The 26,359-nt window shown below is 48.3% G+C and overlaps 2 protein-coding genes across 3 annotated transcripts in view; one reads left to right on the forward strand and one right to left on the reverse strand.

Moving 5' to 3' along the window:
- Positions 1-7,008: 7,008 nt before the first annotated feature.
- Positions 7,009-16,341, forward strand: TMEM147 (transmembrane protein 147). 2 transcript variants are annotated; one of them, XM_083627887.1, is made up of 8 exons: positions 7,009-7,103; positions 7,612-7,737; positions 9,228-9,297; positions 10,595-10,660; positions 10,861-10,997; positions 12,534-12,618; positions 14,623-14,744; positions 16,040-16,341. In XM_083627887.1, exons 2-8 carry the CDS (start codon positions 7,661-7,663, stop codon positions 16,158-16,160), a joined length of 678 nt encoding a protein of 225 aa, XP_083484013.1. In that variant the 5' UTR covers positions 7,009-7,103; positions 7,612-7,660; the 3' UTR covers positions 16,161-16,341. The 2 variants fall into 2 exon arrangements, with proteins under 2 accessions (XP_083484013.1, XP_083484012.1); XM_083627886.1 differs by having other exon boundaries at positions 7,085-7,167.
- Positions 16,342-18,468: 2,127 nt separating this feature from the next.
- ATP4A (ATPase H+/K+ transporting subunit alpha) overlaps positions 18,469-26,359 on the reverse strand; it is a 30,256-nt gene continuing 22,365 nt past the window's right edge. The window contains exons 16-23 of the mRNA XM_083626954.1: positions 25,365-25,533; positions 24,755-24,909; positions 24,526-24,649; positions 23,286-23,431; positions 21,573-21,706; positions 21,262-21,363; positions 20,351-20,442; positions 18,469-19,578 (exon numbers count right to left, since the gene is read on the reverse strand). Of these exons, the coding sequence (XP_083483080.1) occupies positions 19,550-19,578; positions 20,351-20,442; positions 21,262-21,363; positions 21,573-21,706; positions 23,286-23,431; positions 24,526-24,649; positions 24,755-24,909; positions 25,365-25,533 (951 nt within the window). The 3' untranslated portion in view covers positions 18,469-19,549. The remainder of the gene's footprint in view (positions 19,579-20,350; positions 20,443-21,261; positions 21,364-21,572; positions 21,707-23,285; positions 23,432-24,525; positions 24,650-24,754; positions 24,910-25,364; positions 25,534-26,359) is intronic.

Consider the following 26,359-nt stretch of genomic DNA (forward strand, 5'->3'; position numbering starts at 1 on the left):
TCATGAGATTTGGGTGCTTCTGACCAGGCAACAGATGCATGAACATCCACAGGATGCAGAGCTGTGGAACAGGAATAGCCAGCAATATGATCCTCCAGATGTTGGACTCTAGTCCAGCAACATCCAGAGGGTACTCTGGCCAGCCACAAAGTAGGGAAGCAGGCAAGTGCAGAGCTGACCTTCCACATGCCCTGCTTATAATCTTCCAGAGGCAGCTGGCTGGTTACTGTTGTATCCAGTGCTGTGTTTCACTCTAGCAAAAAGTGCTTCCTTTTGTGTAAGGGAGGACCCTGACCCTCTGCTAATCCATATTGCCTGCCCATGGTAGCCTTCTGAAAATTTCCTCATGAGGACTGGGATCTTGTGTTAGCAGGAACAACCCTTGGATTCCACCCAGTGTTGAGAGCAGAGCAAGCAGGTAGGGAGCCCCTCTCCAAGTTTCTTACATTGCCCGTGAGGCTCTCCCCAAGCCCCACCCCTCACTGGTTCTACTTTGCATTTTCCAAGTGTTTTTGCCTTGCTGAGATGAGTTCTTGAGCTGTGGTGAAGCTTCTTGCCTGCCTGGATGGAGAGTTAGGGATGTGTATGTGAATTAGGGGTGCGGCCTGGCTTTTGCAGAACTGTAATGTAGCCTGTGGTACAAAGAGGAAAATCTTGTGTGTGACCCTTGGAAGATTTCCCACAAAGGAATGCTGAAAAAGATACCTGACACCTGGACTAGAGGAGCACTTTCAAATATGTTGAGCAGCTGCCTTCAGGTATTTTCTGCATGGCAGGCAAAGACTCATGCTGCACTTATTGTGTATATGAATGGACATACATCTAGTTCTAGTTCTGCAGTTTTGTAACCTTTTAAAGGTTGTTAACTGGCTATGCAAGCATTGGCGTCCTAAACAACCTTGTCAGTAGTTTCAGATGAAGTCCTGCCTGCTGCAGGTTAGTTTTTTGAACAGAGCTATCCAGTGTCTGCAGAGAGCTTGCCTCCAAACGCAAAGTCATGTCAATGACAGAGGCTCTCAGTTCTTGGCTTGGCAAGGAGCACATTCCCAAGTCAAATGCCTCAACGCAGCCCATTGTTACAGCTCTGTCTTTGTGAGCTGGAAGTCCTGGCAAATATTTCCTGCCTCCAGCATGGGATGGAATTCTCTGAAAACTGTGGCCTTATTAACACATTGTGCACTGCTTGCACAGTCCAATGCTAAAGCGAGAGCAGACAGTTTTCTCTATTGTGCATCTTGTGTGAACTCGCTTGCATTTAAGTTTCAGCATCCAAACCAAATTAGGTGGGAAGGGTAAGAAGGATAAGATCATGTCTGGGTTTTTTGGGGGGTTGATGCTATTGTGCTCTCGGAAGATTTTGCATGGGTGGCCCTCCATATGTTGTTGGACTACAGCACCCATAATCCCTGACCAAAGGTCATGCTGGCTGGAGCTGATGGCAGCTGGAGTCCAACATCATCAGCAAGGCCACAAGTTCCCTATCCCTGCAGTAAAAATAAGACTAGAATGGAGTAAAGTGATAGCAGGGAGAAGACGTGGGTGGTGCTGTGGCTTAAACCACAGAGCCTAGGACTTGCCAATCAGAAGGTCAGCGGTTCGAATCCCTGCGACGGGATGAGCTCCTGTTGTTCGGTCCCTGCTCCTGCCAACCTAGCAGTTCGAAAGCATGAAGTGCAAGTAGATAAATAGGTACCGCTCTGGCGGGAAGGTAACGGCGTTTCTGTGCTCTGCTCTGGTTCGCCAGAAGCGGCTTAGTCCTGCTGGCCACACGACCTGGAAGCTGTACGCCGGCTCCCTCGGCCAATAAAGCGAGATGAGCGCCGCAACCCCAGAGTCGGCCACGACTGGACCTAATGGTCAGGGGTCCCTTTACCTTTACCTTTTAGGGAGAAGCACTTAGAGCTTAGGGCATGAGGGCCATGGCCTCCCCTTGATGTATGTTTTGGGGGCCTAATCCGGCCCCTGTGGCAGTTTATCTCCACTTCATCAAATCTGGCCCTCTTTGAAAAAAGTTTGGGTACCCCCTGTCATCAGCATCTCTTATTCTCAGGTGATGCTTCCTCCCAATCTGACGGGAGATATTGCCCTCCAGATATTTTGCACTACAACAGGAATAGGTATCTGCCTTCCAGCCTGAGGGCCTCATACTCTTCTCAGCAACCTTCTGAGGGACACAATCTATCAGTGAGTGGGGCCAGAGGCAGCAATGGGCAGAGCAGCAGCTGTAGATTTTACTTTGTACTGTGGGCTTGTTTCTACATGCACACACACTACCCTACCACCCATGGAAGCAAGAGGCATTGCCAGAATTCAAGGACACCTTTCAGCTAGGCAAAAACACTTGGGGCAGAGCGTAAAGCAAGTCCCATGAGGGCAAAGTCCCTGGGCCGGAGGTTCCCCACAGGTTGTGGGAGGCTGATAACAGATAACACTAAGGCAGATGGACCAGTAGTCTGATTTAAATGTAAGGTCACTGCCTATGTCCCTCTCCAGATGGGAGACAAAATCTGTCCTATTCTCTTTGGCTTTTAATAGTATTTGGCTGTTTGCATGCTATCTGACCCCCCTCCTGCCCAGCTTGGGAAGCGTACCTGTTGTATGATTTCTAGTTGCTGCCTTGTTTTCACTATTTTGTCTGCTGCTTGTTTGCTTTTATGATCTTCATTTTTGTGATTTTTTTGGGCACCTTTCAGCTTTCACAAAGGATAACTAGCTGTGAACCAAGTAGGACAGTTCCATTTCCCCTTGATATTCTTCAAGTAGGGAGTCAAAGATTTGCCACAACCGAAGGAATATACACAACCGAAGGAATATATCCCGGCCCAGTGGCTTCTAGTTTTCACTTTGGTCAGAGGGGCAAACCTGTATGCTGCGTTGATCAACCAAGGGCAGAAGATGGTGCTTGTACCATCTTGTTCTGATCTTAATCCTGCTTGAGCGCTTCTCATTAGGCTTCGTGATTCATTTGAACTTGTGTGGAATGCTCTCAGATCTGATGCTCCCTTTCGAGTTGTTTCCTCCGCTCAGTCAATTGTGGCTGAAAACTGCTGTGACAGATCAAAGGCAGGATTCTATGGCTACCTTGTTGTGATTAAGGGAATTGCTGGAGGATGAAGCCAGAGACCTGTCCAGAATGCCTGCAAAGCCAGGTCTTCCCAACTGCACAATCCCCGCTCTTGCATGCATTTCATGCAAATGTGTTTGGATTAAGCCATAGGCAACTAACGTCCTTGCAAGGAACATGCCTCCCTCTTTCCTTTTCTAGAGAAACCCACAGACCTGTTGCAACTCCTCCTCCCCGTCATAATGCAAGATCTCTTAATGTGCAGGTGAATGCCTGTGTTTTCATGTGATCCATTCTTGAATTTGCAGAACAAATGCAAAACAGCAGCCTGGAAGAAATCCCAGCACTGTATCTTCCCCCCCGAAAGGGTTTGTGGTCTTCCAGGCTCCTGGTGAAAACTGGTGATCAAGGTTGAAATCCCTGTCCAGGTACCCTCTTTGCAGTTGGAAAACATGGGCTCCTCAGTATGATTTAGTATACAGTCTAATATTTGTGATGGAATCATATCGCCCAAATGTGGATGCCGAAACTCTTCATCCATAGTGCCACCTGGAGGCATCTCCTCTCACTGCACTCAAGCCAACCCTTTCTGTTCTGTTCAAGGTCATCCTGTATCATTGGGTGCCGCTGCCTAGGAGTGGGAGGAGGAGGAGGGCGGTGCCTCATCCACTTACGAGATCACGTCAGCTGGAGGATGATGAGGTCCTTTAGCAGAGAGATAAAATCACTAAAGTGGAGCAGCTGATTTAGGAGCTGAACGTGTTCCTGATCCATGATCACAAGAGCAAATCTCTTGCTACATCCCCATTGACCAAAACTGCCTCCAGTTGGGCTCATGGAGCAGATTAGAGGATTAACAACCTAATTAAACTGCATTCTCCTACCCTGTTGGTAACCAAAGGCCTGTAGTGCTTGAGATCACATACCTGCCAACATTTCACAAATGATAATGGGGAGATGCTTGCAGTGCCTTTAATTCTTGTCCTTCTCCAAGCATGTCCTACTGCTACCACTATCACAGATTGGTGAAGCCTGTAAGTTTGCTCTGCACAAATTCTAGGAGCAAAGAAGGTATTTGTTCTTTGAGGATACAGTGGTACCTTGGGTTACATACGCTTCAGGTTACATACGCTTCAGGTTACAGACTCCACTAACCCAGAAATATTACCTCGGGTTAAGAACTTTGCTTCAGGATGAGAACAGAAATCGTGCCAGCAGAAGGCCCCATTAGCTAAAGTGGTGCTTCAGGTTAAGAACAGTTTCAGGTTAAGAATGGACCTCCAGAACAAATTAAGTACTTAGCACGAGGTACCACTGTAGTTTTAATGTCAGGCCCCTGACCTTTAAAAAAGAAAGAAAGAAAAAGCTTTCCCAGTGAATCAGAATCACATCATTTTATATTCTGGAATGCTCAGTCCCTGCTTCTAATTTAATTATTCATTTAATGATAGTTTTATTATTAAGTTTATATCCCACCTTTCTGTATACTGGGAGATTTTATTAACCAACAGAGTTGCTAGCAGTTTGAAATGCACCACGTTTTGGGAAGGGCTGTAGCTCTGTGGCAGAGCATCTGCTTTGCATGCAGAAGGCCCTGCGTTCAATCCCCGGCATCGCCAGGTGGGACTGGGAAAGTACATCATCTTTGAAATCCTGGAGATCTGCTGCCAGTCAGCATGCCTGCTGCTGAGCTGGATAGAGCAATGGGCTAACTCTATCTAAGGAAGTGTCCTATGTTTCTAACTTCCAGATGCTGTTGGAGCCTGACTCCTATCTGCCCCAGCCAGCAGGGCCATTGGTCACAGGTGATGGGAATTCTAGCTCAGTTGAAAGAACCAACAGGTAATGGAAATAACTCTAACTGAAACTCTAGCAGAAACCTAACCTCTTGAGAGCCAGTGTGGTGTAGCAGTTAAAGTGTGTGGGGTTATGACCTGAGAGACCAGGGTTCAAAGCCTCACTTAGCCATGAAGCGACTTTGGGCCATTCACTGCCTCTTAGCCTAACCTACCTCACAGGGTTGCTGTGAGGAAGGGGAGGACCATGTTATGCTACCTTGAACTCCTTGGTGCAAAAGGTGGCACATAAATGCAGTAAATAAATAAAAGGTCTACCTGAATTACAGCAATTATATCGAATGAATGAATGAATTTTATTATTTCGGTCACAGACCGGTTCCAGCCCACACACAGTATCAAGGAAGTCATAAAACATGATAGGGATACATTTAAATTTGCAATTAGGTATAACAGGGACAATACAGATATAGCAACAGTTAAAAAATATATAAATTAAAACTTAGTCACTAACATATAACCTAAAATTATCATTTAAGGCCTTAATCATTATGATTGCACAGCTTGTTCCCTATGTTTTATGGCAATCACACAGAATTTGGCTACCCTTAACGTGATCTCAGGAGCCTTGTCCTCTACCAGGGATTTAGCAATTATATTTAAACCTGCATCAGCCCAGATTAGATTAGAATATGCAATTTGGACATACTTTTGTGTGTGTGATACATTTCCTCTTGTTTGGCCATCCCTAAGCGGCAACCTTCGAAACAGCTACAGGCCCAGCCCTTCATCACTCAGCTGATTTGCAGTTTAGGAGGGTTGAATTGAATCTCCTTTCCGGATGTTTTGCAAACAAAGCAGCACCTTGCCCTCAAAGGACACTTTTGTTTGTGTTGGGTGGCTGGTGGTTTAGTTCAACAGGAAATCAAGCAATCTGTTCCAAGGGGATGAAGGGATCCCAGCATGGACACGGCAAAACTGTCTGGTAAAAGCAGAAAGAGAAGGGTCCATCTTTGCGCCAGTGTATTCTCTGACCCCACCCTTCCAATCCTTCCATCTCCGCCTTAATAAAAGGGTCAGAGATAATCTCTGTTTATGCAAGGGGATTAGGCATAAGGAAGAGAGCGAATCCCGCACAGCTCCTGCGGCATCAGCAGGGAACATCTGGCCACGCAGGGATGGATTTAGTTGTCTTTGGCTTTGGAAGGGCTGAGGGCAAGAGGAAATGGGGAATGCTGCAGCCACAAACCTGGCAAGTTCCATTCCTTGCCATCATAAATTCGTAGGCTTGATTCTTGAAAAGCTTTCCACTTTTTAAACTGGCTGGCCCTCACTCTGCGGCTGTTCTCACGCACCATTTCTCACCCCCATGGTAAGCTGCAGCAAAAGCTTAAAAAGCACTACTATCATTAATTGCATTTATATCTCACCTTTTTATCCAAAGAGCTCAAGGTGTGGTGTACATGGTTCTTTCCCTCCACATTTAATCCCCACAGGAACCCCATGAGGTAGGTTAGGCTGAGAGAGGCTGGATGGCCCAAGGTCACCCAGTGACCTTCATGGCCCAGTGGATATTTATTGCAGCAAATTATTATTATTATTTATTGAATTTATATACCGCCCTATACCCGGTCTCAGGGCGGTTCACAAATGCTTTTATGAACAAAGAAGAGGTCATTGTTATGTGTGCTATACAGAAGAGAGAGGAGGAAAATGTAAGCATTTGACCACTGAGGCCGAAGTGCAAGAAATATAATATGTGGCGTTTTTGCACAAAGGACACGCATGCAAACAGGGACAGTCTCTGTAGCAGCAGGAACTCTCTGGTTTTGCCAAGTGAATTGCGCCCGTAGTTCCAGAAAGGGCGGCGGAGAACTACCATTTCCAGCACGCAACTGTCGCCTCAGTGAATCTATCGAGCCTTTCTGTTGATTCCAGCGACAGTTCACGGATGTCGCCGCAAGGCGCCGCTCGCCGCCCTTCTTTGCGCAACAACACGCTTTTAAAGGCGTGCGATCGCCTTGCGAATGAAGAACTACGACGCCCGCCATGCCCTTGGGGCGCCGCTCGCGCGGTGCACCTTGGGAGTTGTATTGCGCCCGTTCCGTACGCAGGATAGGCAGGGACTCGAAAGAACTACAAACCCCATGATGCAAATGAAGTTCAAGGAAGGGAGGGAGAGGGACGCGAAGCTGCACGCATGCGCAGATGCAGAGGGGGAAAGAAGGGAAGACGTGAGATCAGTGAGTACCGGGGGGTCAACGGGAGTGGAGGGCGGTTCAAGCCTCTAGACCCGTCTACTCAGGAGTAAGTCCCGCTCAGTTCCATGGGGCTTGCTCCCGGGTAAATGCTCGCTTTCCCGTAGCAGAAGCCGAAGCTTCCTTGTAGGCTTTTAAGCAGAGGCTGAATGGCCACCTGTCATGGGTGATCTCGCTGGGATCCCTGAACTAGATCACCGTGAGGGTCCCTTCCAACCCGACAATTCTGTGATAGGTCCCCCTTTCCCCGACCCCGAGGTTACTTGCAATCCTGGCAGGGGAACCTGCGGCTCTCCGGGGGTCGCTGGACTTGCAACTCCCATCATTATCCCTGGACAGGAGGTGGGCGCGAGTTGGAGCCCAGCAACCCCCAGATGGGTTTCGCGAGTGGGGGAGTCGGGACCCCTTGGCTCCGTGCTGGGTCAGGATGTGGGGGAGGCTGCGCCTGGTTCTTTGCTGTGCTTCTCATCCTCCCCTTTCCTTCCTTCCGGAGGCGGCAGGTGGGACGACCTCGAGTCTCGACCCGCCAGGCTGGCTGCGAGATGACCCTCTTCCACTTTGGGAATTGCTTTGCCCTCGCCTATTTCCCCTATTTCATCACCTACAAGTGCAGTGGCCTGTAAGTGTTGTGTGTGTGTGTGTGTGTTTGAGGGGTGGTGGGAATGTGAGGTGCATTGTTGGGGGTGATGTGGGGAGGTTCTGGTCGAGCTGGGATGGATTTGCTTCACCCTTTATGGTAAAGGTAAAGGGACCCCTGACCATTAGGTCCAGTCGTGGCTGACTCTGGGGTTGCGGTGCTCATCTCACTTTATTGGCCGAGGGAGCCGGCGTACAGCTTCCAGGTCATGTGGCCAACATGACTAAGCCGCTTCTGGCGAATCAGAGCAGCGCATGGAAACGCTGTTTACCTTCCCACCGGAGCGGTACCTATTTATCTACTTGCACTTTGATGTGCTTTCGAACTGCTAGGTTGGCAGGAACAGGGACCAAGCAATGGGAGCTCACCCCGTCGCGGGGATTCGAACCACCAACCTTCTGATCAGCAAGTCCTAGGCTCTGTGGTTTAACCCACAGCGCCACCCGCGTCACCCTTTATGAGCAGTGCATTAAAGCAGTAGCCTTTCGAGGGGCACATAACGGATGGCAAGCTAGAATGGGAGCAGGCTTTACATGGGATGGTGTGGCCTCATTTGTTTAGCAGGGGTTGTGGGGTATACAAAACAGACTGGTTGGGGGCATGCTGGCAGGCCAGACTTTGTGCGTTTCAAGGCCAGCCTCAGCAAAACTCTCCCACGCAGGTTGATCTGGCAGTTCCACCTCTGAAGGTGATACTCGTGCCTTTTAATGTGTAGGGACACAGGAAGCTGCCTTATATGTCCATCCATTTTAGTATTGCCCACACTGACTGGCAGCAGCTTCCCAGTGTTTTGGGAAGTGTTCTCTCTCTCTCTCTCTCCCGTTCCTACCTGGAAATTCCAGGGATTGAACTTGGGATCTTCTGCATGCGCTCCTTTTGTAAACCACTGGCAGCCTCAAGCTTGTTGTTGCTTGGGAATTCTAAGAAGCAGAAATATCAGTGCAGTTCCAAAGGCTCAGCCCACTCTCTTGATTTGAGAGAGTGTCCAAACGCAGAGGAGCACTTGGTGTTTGATCTCAGGCACTGCATGCAAAATTTGGTTATGATACCTTCAGAGGTGCCCAAATGCGTAGCAAGTAAACAAACCAAATTTCCAAAATATAAAGGGTGGTAAATAAAGTGCTGGTCCGACTCAAATTACACCCACTGAAACTAATAGACATGGCTAACAGAGGTCCATTAATTTCAATTCGGAGCAGGGCTTAGCTTATTATGGGCTGCATGCAGTTATGTGAACCGTCCCCACTCTGATGCCCTCCAGCTGTTTCGGATTACAGCCCCCCTCATCAGGCTGGGAACTGGAGTCCAAAACATCTGGACACAGTACTGTCCTTTCATCTCATTCTGTGGGGCCAGGGACCAAGAAATAAAAGCTCTGGAGGGGAAAAACAGTCATTAACAAGAGAGCTCCTTCCGCTTCAGTAGTATCCCATCCCACAAAGGGCTGTCTTTTTTATTTCTCCCCCTTTCAGGTCAGAGTATAATGCCTTCTGGAGGTGCGTCCAAGCCGGAGCTACCTACCTCTTTGTCCAGCTTTGCAAGGTATTGCCCGACCTCTTCGCTCTCTTGAAGTTTTAAGGAAGTAGCACATGAGAATCTGGATGCCGAGAATGCGAAGTCCATTGCAAAGGAGGCACACAGCTCTCTCGGCAACACCCTTGCGCTGGTGCATAGTTTGATGGGTTGTGCCACGGACTTTCTGAGTTTGATTCCTGTGTGGTGTCCAGCAAGGCAGGACTGGGGAATATGGGTCTTTCTCAGTGTTGCTGTACTCTTAACTCCCTTTGGCACCGGGCAGCATGGCAAATGGTGGGGGATGATGGGAGATGAAGTTCAGCAACATTTAGGAGGCCTGTCACTGCAGCGGTGAGAATATTTGTTCTTGTTTGGGCCATAATTCTGTATCCACTAAGCTGGGTGTAAGTGCCATTGTAGTCTGTCGGACTTCACTCTAAACTGGGCAGTCCTATATATTTGTTAAGAGCCTGATTCTGATGATCACCTGCAGAAGCTCAGAAAGTGAGCAGAGAAATTGTTACTTCCCTCTCTCAAAGCGCTAGAACCCCCGAGTTTGTCAGTGAAGCTGGATGTTGGAAGATTCAAGGCAGACAGAAGAAAAATGCTTCTTCACACAGCACAGAGTTAAACTGTGGAACTCTCTTCCACAGGAGGCAGGAATGGCCACCAATCTGGATGGCTTTAAAAGAAGATTATAGACAGATCTGTGGAGGATAAGGCTATCAATGGCTACTAGCTGCCATGCGCTTCTGAATGCCAGTTACTGGGGAAAACAGTGGGACAGAGTGTTTTCATGCTCAGGTCTTACTTTGGGGGCTTGTCACAGGCACCTGGTTGGCCACTGTGAGAACAGAATGCCGGTCTAGGTGAGCCATTAGCCTGATCCAGCAGGACTCTTTGCATATTAGAATCTGGGCACATGAAGCCAGCTAACAATGGGTACTCAATGGCCAGTCCTGTACCTGTGATTTCAGTAGCCTTTCTAAAAAAAAATGCTGTGCTGTGCTAACTTTTTTGCTCTTCCCAAAAGGGACAGAGCCTTTTCAGTGGTGGCCCCTGTACTTGTTATGACATGCCCTTCCTGGGAATAGTGCCCCCCCCCCCGACTGTTGCCTTTCACCACAATCCTTAAAATGTTAATCGTGAAATTTTGCTGCTCATTCTCATGGGCTGTAATGAAGGCTTGAATTGGAGAGTGTTCTATATTTTCAGGATTCTGGTAGAACATAGCTATGTCCACTTGTCCACTATACATTTCCCTCCCTGTTTTTATAAATGTTTTCATTCATAAATGTTGGTTGCTGCCTTCCCTCTCTTACAGATGCTGTTCTTAGCCACCTTCTTCCCGACTTGGGAGGGCGGCGCAGGCGCTTACGACTTCATTGGAGTAAGTCTGGCACTTGGGCAAGCAGGGCAGGGTGGGAGCCTACAAGGTTGGAGGTACAACTACCTGTATCACATACTACTGACTGTCCTACATAATTGGGAGCGTCCATGCTTGCATAACTTGAGGGATGTGGATTCAGGAGGACGGGGGGAATTGGGGTTTTCCTGTCTGCTGCTCTGAAACCTTTCCTCTTGTACCAGGAATTCATGAAAGCCACCGTGGACTTGGCCGACCTGGTAGGCTTGCACCTGGTCATGTCGCGGAACGCAGGGAAAGGGGAGTACAAGATCATGGTGGCTGCCATGGGATGGGCCACAGCGGAGCTCATCATGTCCCGGTGAGTTGGGCCTTAGCCCCGCCTCAGGGGGCGGAGCCCAAAGCTAGTGGAGGAGGTATGTGGGCGGAGCTCAGTTGGAGCCACTTATCCCAGGTGAATGCAAGGTTCTGGTGTGGGTTTTTATGCCTCTCCCTCCTCCATCAGCAAGGTTGCGTGCTTTTATTTTATTTTTTTACGTACTATTAATCCACATTTATTCATCTGGAGTAACTATTAAACCCCTCGTTCAAATGAACGTAGCAGGCACTAGTATTCTGACTTTACCCACAAAATGCCCCCAACAACTAAAAATGAATAGTACCTATTTGATCATCAATTGCATGGTTTGTTAAAAAAGCCCTATTTTTGTTTCTTTTTTCATCATCCCCTTACAGCTGCTGAACTCTGCCTTCCTCCTCTCTTTCAGCCCAATTCTTTGCACTTTCAATTTTTTGTAAATTTCCCCACAAGCCTGATATGTTTCTGCAACCAGCTGGAATAAATATTCTCTTTCCTTTCTCTTCCCCCCAATGATTTAAATAACTCTTTTAAGTTGTTTAAAGGGTGTCAAGGGGTGCGAGTTCATTCTCATGAAGGTATGGTTCATTTCTAAAATGATAGGCACTGGGACTTGAATCTGCCTGGAGGGGCTAATCCTTACGCTGCCGCATAGCGTGGATTGTTGTTGCTTCATTACTGAGGCAGACACACTCTGCACATGCCTGTGGAAACTTTAGTGTGTTGGATGTCCCCATGCTGAACTTTGACACAGAATAAATAAATAAAATTGTCCAGTAGCATCTTAGAGACCAACTAAGTTTGTTCTGGGTATAAGCTTTCGTGTGCATTCAGACTTCTTCAGATACCTTGGTATCTGAAATTTAGTTGGTCTCTAAGGTGCTACTGGACAATTTTTAAATTTTATTTTTACACAGAATATTAGGCTCTGGTGCTACATTCTAGGGAGCCTTTGTGATGAGCAACTCTGAGTGTGCAGCCCTAGGTTTCATTTTGAATTTGGAAAGACTTTCATGGCTCATAATTACAGGCTGATCCCTGGTTGTGCAAGAGCTTTTGGAAGGTTGCTCTTTTTTTCTTTTTCTTTTTGCAACCAGTGTGTCTGTGTGTGCATGTGTAATGTCTGGTTTTGAGATCCTTGGATGTAGCTGCATGCAATCAGCTGTGACAGACCAGCTCCATCAGGTCTGCTTCTGTCACCTTGGAGCAGCCATTCCATCAGGCTGCCTCTGTGGGAGAGACAGGAAGCAGAAGGCCCATTCCATTCCCTCTGCCAAAAGCCCAGCTCCATCATTGTAAGAACAGCTGTTTAAAAATTGGTGCCTGAGTTTGACTTTCCCCTCTTCCCTCCTTGTCCCTTTCCTTTGTGTGCCATGCTTTTTTAGATTGCAAGCCTGAGGGTAGGGATTGTCTTGTTTTAACTGATTGCCCATGGGGCACTCTGGGGGTCCTTTTGACTGAAGGGTGGGTACCAACTACTCTGAAGAAATGAATAAATAAATGTGTGAACTGTGCCTGACTCTGCTGTGCTTTTGACAGATGCATCCCGCTCTGGGTGGGAGCTCGTGGAATTGAGTTTGACTGGAAATACATCCAGATGAGCATCGACTCTAACATCAGTCTGGTAAGTGCTGATTCTGCTGTTGCCTGATGTGAGCTTCTCTAAAGCAGTGCCCCTGCTGGTAGGGAGGAAGCATGACATTTGGATAGTCTTCCCTGCTTTTGTTTTCTTCCCCTGCTGTTCTAGTGGTGGTGTTTGTATAAACACAGCAGTAGAGTTGACAGAAGAAATACACTTTTGTGTGTGTGTCCCTGTGTGTTCCAATGAATCAATCCAATTACAGTGGTGCCTCACAAGATGAAATTAATTCGTTCCGCAAGTTTTTTCTTCTTGCGAGTTTTTCGTCTTGCGAAGCACGGTTTCCCATAGGAATGCATTGAAAATCAATTAATGCGTTCCTATGGAGACCGCTTGCCAGGCTGGCGGTGCGGAGAAGGGCTTTTCTCCCCATCGCAAGCCTTCAGGACAGGTACCGGAACAGAGGGGAAGGCGCGCAGCGCTTCTCCTCTGTTCCCGGGGCTTGCGGTGGGAGGAGGGTTTTTCCTCCCCACCGCCAACATTCAGAACAGCATTCTGAATGTTGGCGGTGGGAAGGAAAACCCTCCTCCCACCGCAAGTCTTCAGGACAGCCATCCGAAGGCTGGCGGTGGGGCGGAGAGACCTCCTCCCGCCGCCAGCCTTCCGAGCAGCCTTCCGAGCAGGTCTCTCCGCCCCACCGCCACCCTTCGGAGGAGCCTTCCGAAGGCTGGCGGCGGGAGGTCTCTCCGCCCCACCGCCAGCCTTTGGAGGAGCCGTCCGAAGGCTGGCGGCGGGAGGAGGTCTCTCCGCCCCACCGCCAGCCTTCGGAGGAGGTCCGAGGACAGTGGGGAAGACGCGCTGCGCTTCCCCGCTGTCCTGCAGATTTCCCTATGTGCTTTCGTCTTGCGAAGGAAGCCCATAGGGAAATTCGTTTTGCGAAGCGCCTCCAAAACGGAAAAACCCTTTTGTCTAGCGGGTTTTTCGTCTTGCGAAGCGTTCGTCTTGCGGGGCACCACTGCAACTGTTTGAGTAAAATTGCAAAACTTTGTATATGGGTCTGAATGCGCGTGAGAATAATAGTTCAAAAGAGACTATAACTCTCAGTGTTAACGTTCCTTCTGAACTGAGCTGTTCTTAAGTGACAGTGGACTAGTTGCATTTTAAAATAATGCATTTTAATAAAATCCATACCTGCTATGAGGCTTGTATAGCAGGCAGCCTGGAAATTTTACAGGTGTATACTTATAGCGAAGTCACTATCTGAGTGTGGATTCATAGGCAACCAAAACACCACTGTCTGTATACAAAAGGAAAGTATTGCATCACATAATTTTGGATTGCCCTCTTCTCGACACCCATCGCAGAATCTCCTAGTGACTCCCTTACAGCTCAAAATACAGTCAAACCTTGGTTGTTGAATGTAATCGGTTCTGGAAGCCTATTCGGCTTCCAAAATGTTCAACAACTGAGGCGCAGCTTCCAATTGGTTGCAGGAGCTTCCTGCACTCAAGCGGAAGCCGCTTCGGATGTTTGGCTTCTGAAAAACGTTCGAAAACCGTAGCATTTACTTCCGGGTTTTCGGCGTTCGAGAACTGAAACGTTCCAAAACGGAGGCGTCCGGGAGCCAATGTTTGACAGTATCAATTTGCAAAGGCTCTGTAATCCAGTATTTGTTGAGGGATGATACTCCTGAAACTACGAATATTGTTTTGTGGTACTTAGCCGAGTTCTTTAAAGCTAAATCTAAAGTTGCCCAATTTATTAAATGGTGGGTATCTAGTCTTTTATATACTGTATTGTCTGTGTTTGGTTTATCAAAGTATTTGGGTGACTTTTTATGATTTTATTGTTTTAACTTATGCCAATAAAGGCCAGTTACAAGTTACAACTATGGATAACAGTGATGTACAGGGTGTATGATGTAGCCTGTCTAGGAGAAGAAAAACTCTGGTCCTAAACCTCTGCTGCCTTGCGGGATGTGCCACAGAAAGGATTTGGAATCATACCTCTCTGTTTGCTCCCCTCGCCCCCCCCTTTTTCTTTTCCCAGGTCCACTATATTGCCACGGCCGCCCTGGTATGGATGTTTACACGCTACGATTTACCCAAACACTACCGACTGCCCCTCACTTTCCTGCTGGGAGTCAGTGTCTACAAGGCTTTCTTCATGGAGTGAGTCACTGGGTGCTCATAGCTTGGAGGTGGGACTTGGGGCTTGTGCGTTTCAGGCCGTGGCTTCCATTAGCTGATATAAAGCAGCTTTTTCGATTCCTTCAATACCTTGTTCAGTATTTTCTACACCAGCCTTCCAGATAATGTTGGACTGCGACTCCTATTATTTTATTCATTGCATGCACATCCCATCTTTCCTACGAGTTTCTCAACGTGGTGGTTCTCTTTGTCCCCATTTTATCCTTACAACAAACCTGCGAGGGAGGTCAGGCTGAGAGTTGAGGGACTGGCCCAAGCTCACTCAGTGAGCTTTCATGGCCGAGCGGGGATTTGAACCCGGGCCTCCCAGGTCCTAGTCCAACACTCTAACCACTGCACCATATTGGCTCGCTGTTAGCCTTGGTCAATATCATCCCAGTGGTCAGGGATGCACAAGGATGGCGAAAGAGGGGTCTACGCTGACTAGAAGAGGCTCTCCAGGGTTTTAGCTGAGAGTCATGCGGGTGGTGCTGTGGGTTGAACCACAGACCCTAGGACTTGCCGATCAGAAGGTCGGCGGTTCAAATCCCCGTGACGGGATGAGCTCCCGTTGCTCAGTCCCTGCTCCTGCCAACCTAGCAGTTCGAAAGCACGTCACAGTGCAAGTAGATAAATAGGTACCGCTCTGGCGGGAAGGTAAACGGTGTTTCCGTGCGCTGCTCTGGTTCGCCGGAAGCGGCTTAGTCATGCTGGCCACATGACCCGGAAGCTGTATGCTGGCTCCCTCGGCCAATAAAGCGAGATGAGCGCCACAACCCCAGAGTCGGCCACGACTGGACCTAATGGTCAGGGGTCCCTTTACCTTTACCTTTACTTTCCCATTACTACCTCGAGAGCCTAGCGATTAAATCTGGGGACGTTCTGCATGTGGAGCATGTGCTCTGCTGCTGAGCTATGACCCTTCCCCAAATACATAAGCATTAAACATTGCAGGATGTTTTCTTTTAAGCGTGGAAGTTTTAAGCACGGAAGTTAAGTGGGACCTCCTGCTCTCCTGCCCCACTAAATCCTTACAGCCACGGAAGGACTGTAGTTCAGTGGTAGAGCATCTGCCTTGCATGCAGAAGGTCACAGGTTCAATCCCTGGTGTCTCCAGGCAGGGCTGAGGAATGCTTCTATCTCAAACCCTGGAGAGCTGCTGCCAGTCAGAGTGGACAGCACTGCTCTAGATGAACCAGTGCTTTGATTTGGTAGAAGGCAGCTCCCGATGTTCCTTTGCTCCTTACCAACCCTCTCCCTTTTCTTTCCCTTCCCAGGTCTTTCGTCCATGTTTTTCTCCTGGGCAGCTGGACAGCCCTCCTGGTCAAGGCTGTCATCACCGGCCTCCTTTCCCTCAGCTCCCTGACTCTCTTTGTCACTCTGGTACACAGCAACTGAGGGTTCATTCCTTCCCACTCGGGGAAGAGACATTGCCTTTGCATCCCGGCGGGATTGTCCGGCCAAGTCGCTGTCACCAAGTCGAGACACGGTTTGATCCTGCCCGCGGTGAGATCGGCCTCAGCGCAGCCTCTGCTTGCAGGCGAGGGGAATAATAATAATAAACAGGTTTTGGTATTTCTGTGGTTTGCAATGGTTAAGTTCTTTTTGACTTCATTGGAGGTTTTTAAATGGAGGTTGGGTGGCCGTTTGCCAGGGATTCCGTAGCTGCAATTCCTGTGTTGCAGGGGGGTTGGACTAAATGTCCCCTGGGGGTCCCTTCCGGTGCTACAATTTTATGATTCTGTGACTGTTGTCTGAACAGGCCTGTTACGCTGCATGGGAATGGCGTCAAACATGGGTTTTTGTTTTCTCCTTGAAGTAGGCGTGATCAGTGTCAAGTCAGTGGTGGCTTTGCAAGGAGGTGACTTGAGTTGTCACAGAGTAAGGCAGGGTAGGCGTAAATGCATTGTAGCTGCTGAAAAGCATCTGTGTTAGACCCAGGAACCAAATGCCTGCTAGTGTGTCTTCCCATCTGCCTTCTCCTTGTCAATTCGAGGGCCCCACCACCCCAGAATAGGTTTGCTTTGTGTGAAAAGTGTAAATAATTGCTTCCTGCGCATCTCTAAATTTAGGGTGGAATAATAGGAGAGTCTAATAGCAGGAAGTGACAATTACATGGGTGTGTGCACCCAAAAGCTTCCTGGGGAAGTGGGATTCTTTCCATCAGGTTGAAGAGAGTTAAGCAAGCTCTTAGTGATGTATGGAAGTGAGCGCTGGACCATAAAGAAGGCTGATCGCCGAAGAATTGATGCTTTTGAATTATGGTGCTGGAGGAGACTCTTGAGAGTCCCATGGACTGCAAGAAGATCAAACCTATCCATTCTTAAGGAAATCAGCCTTGAGTGCTCACTGGAAGGACAGATCCTGAAGCTGAGGCTCCAATACTTTGGCCACCTCATGAGAAGAGAAGACTCCCTGGAAAAGACCCTGATGCTGGGAAAGATGGAGGGCACAAGGAGAAGGGGACGACAGAGGATGAGATGGTTGGACAGTGTTCTTGAAACTACCAGCATGAGTTTGACCAAACTGCGGGAGGCAGTGGAAGACAGGAGTGCCTGGCGTGCTCTGGTCCATGGGGTCACCAAGAGTCGGACACGGCTAAACAACAACAAGCAAGCTCTCTCTCTACAGTGTGATATTTTCCCTAGTGAGTTGGTTGGAGGTTCTTGAAAATGTACATAGCTATAGCAAAGGGACCCTTTAACTTTCCGTATAAGCTGGTACACAGGGCAGTGGGCGACTCTGCTCCCTGTTGAGGGCGACTGCCATATTTTGATTCATTCAGACCCTGCAGTTCTGCATGATGTTGGAAACATTTTCGATGCACACCACCGAAGGTGTATGAAGAAATAATTGTGCATCTCATGGTTGAGATCTGCTGGGGTGGAGGTAGGACTGGATTTGGCTGACGGGCCAGGTCCTTATCTCTCCCATGGGCCAGGTTTTACAAGTGTCAGATCACTCAGTGCCATCATGAAGCGGTGCTTTGAAGACCCAAGGATCAGCTGGTGCCCGGGGCTTCAAAGCGCTGCTCAGAGCTCTTTGCACAAATGCTCACTTTGACGTTTGGTTGGTTGGCATGCAGGGGGTCTGGAGTGCCCAAGGATTTGCTGGTTGGTGGTGCTTCAGAAGCCCTTTTTGGCCTGGCTCAGCCCCATTCTTGCCTACCGACACTTATATCAGGGATGCCCAACCTGGGGTGCAGACTTACTTCAAAGGAGCAGTGAAGAAGTTATCCCACCCCCCACTGCCTTGCCACCTGCCCCTTTGCTTAAAGGAGCAGGGGAGGATCCTTCAGAGGGTGCCTTTGCCAACATAGCAATTTTAGTCAATTGTACCTTAAGACAAAGAAGGAGAAAAACATCTGCATAGGTGCCTGGTCAGCTGGAGTAGACCCTGCTTCACCATGGGTGAGCAGCAGCATGGATAGCTACAACCCCGTTGACACTCAGTGGGCTACACAGTTGTGCAAATTTTGCTTGAATCAGAAATCCTTCGTATGATGACGGACTGCAGCACACACCATCTGCCATGCTTGCTGGGGTTGATGCCATGCTGTCTGCCATGTTTGCTGGGGTTGATGGGAGTTGTAGTCCAGCAAAATCTGGAAGGCCATGGGCTCCTGGCCTCAGTAAATAATGCTGACCCAACATTACCAAAAACTTGAATGCAGCTCCCATATAAACGAAATGCCAATCTGCATTCATTGGCTTATCTTATGTCATTTTATTTTAATTCTGTTTCTCATGCCTTGCTCGCCCTCCTCTCCTCTGCTCTGTCACATACAGATTTTGTTGGCATGCTGCTTTTACATGTATATTTACAGCCTTCAGAGTTATAAACTTAGTATTTATTTTTTAAAAAATGCACATGAAAACTCATGATCTAGAAATCCTGTGCCAATTTGTTACACGGCTGTGATCTCAGCACCTGCAATCATACATATATAATTTCCCTCCACTCTGCATATCAGCACCCTTAAATCATTTCTTGACGAAGGGCTAGCTATCTTCCCCCAAAGTAGCTGAGTGGGAACTGTGGTAGCTTGAAGTTAAGTTTTGTCTTAAAGGTGTTGTTTGCATCAACAGAAGTATCGTGTCCAGATCAAGGGAAGTAATAGTACCACTCTATTCTGCCTTGGTCAGACCACACCTGGAATACTGTGTCTAATTCTGGGCACCACAATCTAAGAAGAATATTGCCAAGTAGGAACATGTGTGGAGGAGGGCAACCAAGATGGTCAAGGGTCTGGAAACCAAGCCTTATGCTGAATGGTTGGGGGAGTTGTGTATGTTTAGGCTGGAAAAGAGAAGGCTAAGAGGAGATACGACAGCCACTTTCAAATATCTCAAGGGCTGTCATGTGGAATATGGAGCAAGATTGTTTTCTGCTGCTCTAGAAAGTAGAGCCTAAACCATGTATTCAAATGGACAAGAAAGGAGATTCTGACTAAAAATTAGGAAGAACTTTCTACCAGTAAGAGCTGATCAATAGTGGAACAACCTCGGAAGCTGGTGAGCTCTCCTTCCTTGGAGGCTTTTCATCAGAGGTTGGGTGGCCATTTGTCAGGAATTCTTTAGCTGAGATTCTTGTATTGCAGAGGTTTGGACTGGATGGCCCTCGAGTCCCTTCCAACCTTACGATTCTATGATTCTGTGATGTGAAACGTGGCAGGCTTGGCTCAGCAGTACGGTTGTTGATGACAGAAGCAAATCCTTGATTTCCTTGTCTCTGTTGCACAAGCAGGGAAAATGGGGAAAAGCTCCGCCCAAAAGAAGCTTTGCCTTTTAGTAGTAGAGTTCTTTGTCCCACCAACCTGGAGGAAGGGAATTTTTTTACGATTAATTTGCAGAATTTGTATCCCATCCCTTGTCCCCAAAAGGCTCTTGCAGCTGCATACAAAAATCAGTTTCAAAGATGTCCCCTCCCCATAATTTAAGAAAACAAGACAAACGAGGGGAAAAGTAACAGGATGGAGGATAGAGAAAGCAAGCCGAGGAACAAGTCCTTAAAAATTACAGCCAGTGTCAGTGTCGGTTCTGGCTGTCTTGCCCTTCGTTCAGATAAAAGGTGAATAAGAAGTGTAGATTAGTATATAAAATGACACATGCCATGCAGAAGGTGGATAAAGAAAAGTTTAACACTAAAACTCGTGGGTATCCAATGAAGATTTGGGACAAATAAAAGAAAATACTTCATGGAGCACATAGTTAAACTATGGAACTCACTCCCACAAGAGGCAGTGATGGCCACCAACTCGGATGGCTTTAAAAGAGGTTTGGGCAAATTCATGGAGGACAAGGCTGCCAATGGCTTCTGTGTCCTACAGCAGGAATTCAGAAGCAGGCTGCCTCCGACCGTGGAGAGAGACCATTGCAGGCTTTCCTCACAAAGCCCAGGGAGCTGGAGCATCACATTCCTGCCTGCTGTTCTGAGTGCTGCTTTGGCTGCCAGATGCAGGACCAAGACCAGAAGGTTGACCCAAAGGTCAGTAGCCACAACAGGGCAGGAGAGTGTGCCTGAAGACCCACATGTCATTTCTACATTGGCAGATGCAACAGGTGAATTCTCTTCCCCCAGTTACTTACTTCCAGGGTGTCTCCGGACTCCCAGCTTTCGGATTTCATCATAGACAAAGATGAGAAGGCCATAGGGTAGCGGCACCAGCCACCACTGGAATCTAAGCAGGAAAAAGGGTATTTAGTGCTACGTTGCTAAGCCAGCCAGCTGAGCTCAGTTATTGTTTCGTTGAGTTGGCCCAAGGCAAGACAGAAAACCATTCTCAAAAATGTAGCATCACTAGCAGGACAAACAAAGGGAGGGGAGTCCAGGAGCTACATATAAGTGTTTATTTCAATGCATTTCAGAAACAGAATCCTTTCTCAATGATATGCAAATAACCTTGCAAAAAGGATAACTGTTGCAAAATAAAAGCAGAGTGAAATCTCTTCTGTAATCTAAAAATTAACCAGAGATTTACCAGTAGATCTCAATTTGCCCTTTGCTGGCCTAGGAGATGCTTCCACTAACAGAACAAAGCTGCTGGGCTGCTGTCCATGGTGCTGGGCGAAAGAGAGCCCTATCTACTGTATACAGTGGCTGTGCTCATCTGCTTTCCCCCTTTCAGGTTAGCATGGAGAATTAGGAAGCTGAGCTGGATGGGTGAGTTAAGTGGTGGTGTCACAACTCTGTACAAGGTGATATACTAAGTCATACCAAGTCAGGCTACCTTGCTCCATCTATCTGGAGGTGCCATTTGTATACTGATGGACATCTGCTCCAGTTGGCAGAGCAAAATGGTCAGGGGTGATGCTGACCAACAACATCTGGATGGCCCTCCATTGACTGCCTTTTGAGATACATCAGTTCAAATAAGCCTACTAGCTTTATTAGATCCAGCTGCCCTGCTCTCTTCTACAGAGTATCCTCCATTGGTGGTTCGTTTTTTGGAGTGGCGTGGAGGGCTAAATTTGCCCCATGGAGGCATGTGAGGTCTTACCTTATAGGCATAAAGTTGAAGATGTTGGGCATCCCAGGGCAGTAGCAGAGGAAGCAGCCCAGGCAGAGCTGGAACACGATGGCGATCACCAAGACTTTGTTCCTGAAAAGGGAAGAGGGTGTTTCAGGGTGGGTGGCAAATAGGAAGGCATATGGCTGCTCTTGGTTTCAGCAAAATAGGTAGCATGATTGAGGGGAGATGGGGGCAGGGTGCTTCTATCACAATAACTTCTGTTACAAGAATGGAAAATGCAGCATATTGTATAGCACAGAACCATGTTTGGCTTGGAGATTCATTCGGCTCCCACGTACCGGAAGAATCCCTGCTGGAAGACAGAAAGGCGTCGCGTTTTGCGGATGAGCACATCGGCGATCTGGCACATCTCAATGCTGATGAAGAAGACGGTGTAGCAGGTGTACTCCTGGTACAGGCGCTGCCCAAAAGTCTGCAAGTGGGAAGAATCGTGAGGACGGAGTGATGCTTGGCTATCTTCTGCCCTCTCTCCCTGCACCAGCTGCACTCACCAGCCTAGGGGGCCCAGTGGCACCTCCTGCAAGGGAAAGGCTGAGCTTCCCATTCCCTACACAGGATCTGGGCTCTGATGGACAACCTGTTGCCTTCTACGTGCTGTTGGGCTGCAACTCCCTACTGTGGGCTATGCTGGCTCTTTTGTGAGTCATTCCAATAAACGACGGGGAGCACTTCCATTCAGGCAGATGGGGCACTGCCCCATCAACCTCAGTCTGCTTGCCCCACCTGCCTCCCATCTTATGTGCAACCCACCCTGGGTGTTAGTGTGCCTCCTGCTCGGTCTCAGTGCTGCCTCATGTGGAACTGAACAAGGAGTAGGAGGAGGAGGAGGAGGACAAAACCAGAATGAGTTGGCTCTGCCTGCCATTGGATCTCTGGCTCCACCTACTGCTGACCTCCCTGCCTTACACCCTACCAGTCCTCAAGGGCACCAACCACCCCTGATAAAATACTATACAGTCATACCTCTGGTTACAGATGCTTCAGGTTGTGTTTTTTTGGGTTACGGACCTGCCAAAACCCAGAAGTACTGGAATGGGTTACTTCCGGGTTTCGGTGGTTGTGCATGCGCAGAAGTGCTGAATCGCAACCTGCGCATGCGCAGACGCGCCACTGCAGGTTACAAATGCTGCAGGTTGCAAACGTACATCCCATACGGATTATGTTCGCAACCCAAGCGTCCACTGAATATGATTTTATAATAATAATAATAATAATAATAATAATAATAATAATAATAATAATTTATTATTTGTACCCCGCCCATCTGGCTGGGTTTCCCCAGCCACTCTGGGCGGCTTCCAACAAAGATGAAAGATACACTAAAATATCGCATATTAAAAACTTCCCCGAACAGGGCTGCCTTCAGATGTCTTCTGAATGTCAGGTAGATGTTTATCGCTTTGACATCTGATGGGAGGGCGTTCCACAGGGCGGGCGCCACTACTGAGAAGGCCCTCTGCCTGGTTCCCTGTAACTTGGCCTCTCACAGTGAGGGAACCGCTAGTGATTAGCTGCACTGTCCAGGATCTAGGGCAAACCTTCATGTTTTAAACCTACTCTACCTCTCCATACACAGACGCAAAGTTCCTGCCCGATTAGGGCAATTTAAAGTTGTTGCTGTTTTAAATAATAATTTAACGGATAATTCAGTTAAACATTGTGGCCCACATTCATCACACAGTTTGTGATTTCCAGCAGCTGGCATTCAGAGGCTTACTGCCTCTGACAGTGGAGGTATAGAATCATAGAATCATAGAATTCTAGAATTGGAAGATATAGGCCAACCCAAGGTAGAACACAGGCATCATAGGAAATCAACAGTGTTCTTTCTGCCTTCTCAGTAAGCTGGCCAAGTGCTTCAGGACCCATGTTCTCCTCACATTTCTTTGTCTTTAAATGGGCTGCCTTTCAGAGACAGGACTGTTCCCAACAAAGCAGGACATCTGGCCATCCTGCCTGGAGGCCAGAAGCAGCATGTCTCCTCCACTCACCCACTCTTGTCCGTAGCTATCCTGAACATCTTGGATATGGTCATTCTCCCAGGCTGCCCGAAGACCCACACACTTCAGCGGGTACCAGCCTTCCTGGGCCATGGCGGTGAAGTAGTCGGTGAAGCCGGCAAAGGACTGGATGGCTCCTGCGTGGCAGGGAAGAACAAGGGAGTTTGTGTCAGTGGGCGGCCAATCCCAAAGGCTGGTCCATTAGAGCACATGGAGCCACTGCCCCCCTGACCTAAGCTGCCCCAAAACATTCCCAACCTGCCTGCCTGGTGTAGTGGGCCTGGGGTTTTGGGAAGGGCCATGGACCTGCTACCATTTCTGCAGCAGGGTCTTGGCAGCATCCCTTTCTCCAGAGTCCCAGAGCCACCCAAATCAGCATGAAAGGGGAGCTTTTAAGCCACTGGGAAGAAGTGTTACCACCTTTCTTGCTGATTGGAACCAATCAGAGTGAAAGGAGGTGAGTCGGCCACAGAGGATTGGCTCCTCGGGTCTACCCAGAGAAGGTGTGTGGGAAGAACACCAAGGAGGAGAAGTTGTTCCCTTTGCTCCAAAGCTGAGCACTGAAAATAAGGCACATCAGTTTCAAGAGAACAGTGTGCAAGTTCTGTAATGTACAGTTGAGCTTTATGGAAGAAACAACTTTAGTCACTCCGAAAGAAGAAACTGGAGCAGCTTCAGATCATTACCCTGCATGCACTTGCACAGAAAATAGTAGCTCTAGATCAGGGTTCTAGATCATTCCCATCATCTCCTAGCTAGCAGGACCAATGGTCAGAGATGATAGGAATTGTAGTCCAAAAACAGCTGGAGACCCAAATTTGGGAAACTGATCTAGATGAAAGGTGTCCTACGGAGATCTGCATGGATATCTGTAGTGGAACCCTAATTATTATTGCATAATTATATGTTTATTTATGATCTTAGAAGGTTGTATAATCTCAGAAGGGGTGTGGCTGTGAGGGAGCCTGGCTGCGCTCATCATGAACGGATCCTGCACTTCTGAATTTGCCACTGCACAACCGTCCATCACTGCTCAGATGATGTGCCTTTCTCCTCCCCATGTGGTGGCCTCACGGGATAAGGCATGATGGGGCAGGTATCTAAGCCAATTCCTGCCACTCCCTATAGAAACTCCACTCCACATGGAGCCTACCTAGGCTTCCCTGCAACATAGCTTGCTCTCCCCCGCTTTCCAACCTCTAGGCTCCCCCCTTCCAGCTCTAATACGCACCGATCTGGAAGTAGGAATAGACCGCTAGCGCTTCATTGACCAGACGGTCCCGTCGAGGGTTGCGTGGTTTCAGGTGCATGATGTCGCTCTCAGCCCTTTCATAGGCCAGGGAAACTGAGGGGAACTGAGAAGAGAGATGAGAAAGGTTTTGGTTTTGGAGTTGGGGGTCGGAAACAAGACCGAGGAGCCCTGGGAAAGAGCCTCTGCTGGATTAGTGTTGGCCACTCACAATGTCTGTGCACAGCTCGATGAACAGGATGGTGATACAACCCAGAGGGAGTGGGACACTGACAGTGATGTAGATCAGATAGGGCGTCAGCTCTGGGATGTTCTTGGTCAGGGTGTATGCGATGGATTTCTTGAGATTGTCAAAGATCAGGCGCCCTGAAAGGAAGAAAAGAATGAAAGAAAGATGGCGGTGGGTTTAATGGATGACTCCTGTCGTTGAGCTGGGATTCCTTCCATCGAACTTTTCTGGATGTTATCTGCGGGTCCCTTCCAGGCCTGTGGTTCTGTGTCCAGCAAAGTTTGGAATCTAATAGATGAAGCTGTTGAACTTGCTATGTACCCCTAAATGGTACAATCTTCTGCTGTCTTGCATGACACACAGTCAGGGTTCATGCAAACCTAGTAGACCCCTTTAGACATCCCTGGCTAATTGCTAAGATCTCTGGAGGAGGGACTGCTGGCTTTTCCATGAGTAGTGGAATGCCACCTTCTGACACTTAGGAAGTGGGTCTTCTCGGTGGTGGCACCTACCTTCCCACACGAAGTTGCCACCATCAGATGCTGATGGGCACTAACCCGCCCCCTTGTGCCACAGCCTCCCGAGAACAGACCTTGCTCGACGCCAGTGACGATGGAGGCGAAATTGTCATCCAGCAGGATCATGTCAGCAGCGTTCTTGGCTGCGTCGGATCCAGCAATGCCCATTGCCACACCAATGTCAGCTTTCTTCAGCGCTGGGGAATCATTCACCCCATCTCCTGTTACTGCCACAATAGCACCCTGCGAACAAGGAGAGAGAGAGAGAGAGAGAGAGAGAGAGAGAGAGAGAGAGAGAGAGATATGGGCCTCCTGTAGATGGGTGTTTTATTGCAGGTGCATGCTGTTAATACGTCTGCGACACAATCTTAGCGGATCTGTGGTGGATTTACCCCATTCTTGTTGGTTCTTTTATGTTTCCCCAGTGATCCCACATTTACTGCTGTCCTGAGCAGGAACAGTGCAACAAAAGTGGGAGATAAACAAACTGGAACATTTTTGAAATACAGTGGTACCTTGGGTTACAGACGCTTCAGGTTACAGACTCCGCTAACCCAGAAATAGTACCTCGGGTTAAGAACTTTGCTTCAGGGTGAGAATAGAAATCGCGTGGCGGCAGCTGGAGGCCCCATTAGCTAAAGTGGTACCTCAGGTTAAGAACAGGTTCAGGTTAAGAACGGACCTCCAGAACGAATTAAGTTCATAACCCAAGATACCACTGTAAAAGGTTACAGGATTGCAGCAGGAAGTTACAGGATGCACAGCGATTGGGAACAAAGCAGTGTGACCGTCCCCAAAACTTTTGCAGGCACAAACAGTATTGAAAGTGGGATTGTGTGTGACATTATGAGCAGAAATCATTACTAATGTGCAATAGATAGGATGTCTGGATGGGCTCATTCAGGGATCTACAGATGGAACCTGCAACAAAATGTTGCCATATGGAGTTCAGAGTCCCAGCCAGCTAGTCCTGCCCTTTTCCAGGATATTCCATTCCATTCCCCCCATCAAAAGTCAGTTATCATTCCATGTGGACTGAGCATGCTCAGTTCTCATTGGGCTGCCACAC

The sequence above is a fragment of the Podarcis filfolensis genome (genome assembly GCF_964270895.1).
Source record: "Podarcis filfolensis genome assembly, chromosome: 8".
Taxonomy (NCBI): Eukaryota; Metazoa; Chordata; class Lepidosauria; order Squamata; family Lacertidae; genus Podarcis; species Podarcis filfolensis.

Excerpts from the sequence above, each read along its gene's own strand:
- TMEM147 (XM_083627887.1), top strand. The coding sequence starts at position 7,661 with ATGACCCTCTTCCACTTTGGGAATTGCTTTGCCCTCGCCTATTTCCCC. Across the intron at positions 12,619-14,622 it reads TCGACTCTAACATCAGTCTG|GTCCACTATATTGCCACGGC; the intron begins GTAAGTGCTGAT and ends TTCTTTTCCCAG. Across the intron at positions 14,745-16,039 it reads TACAAGGCTTTCTTCATGGA|GTCTTTCGTCCATGTTTTTC; the intron begins GTGAGTCACTGG and ends TTCCCTTCCCAG.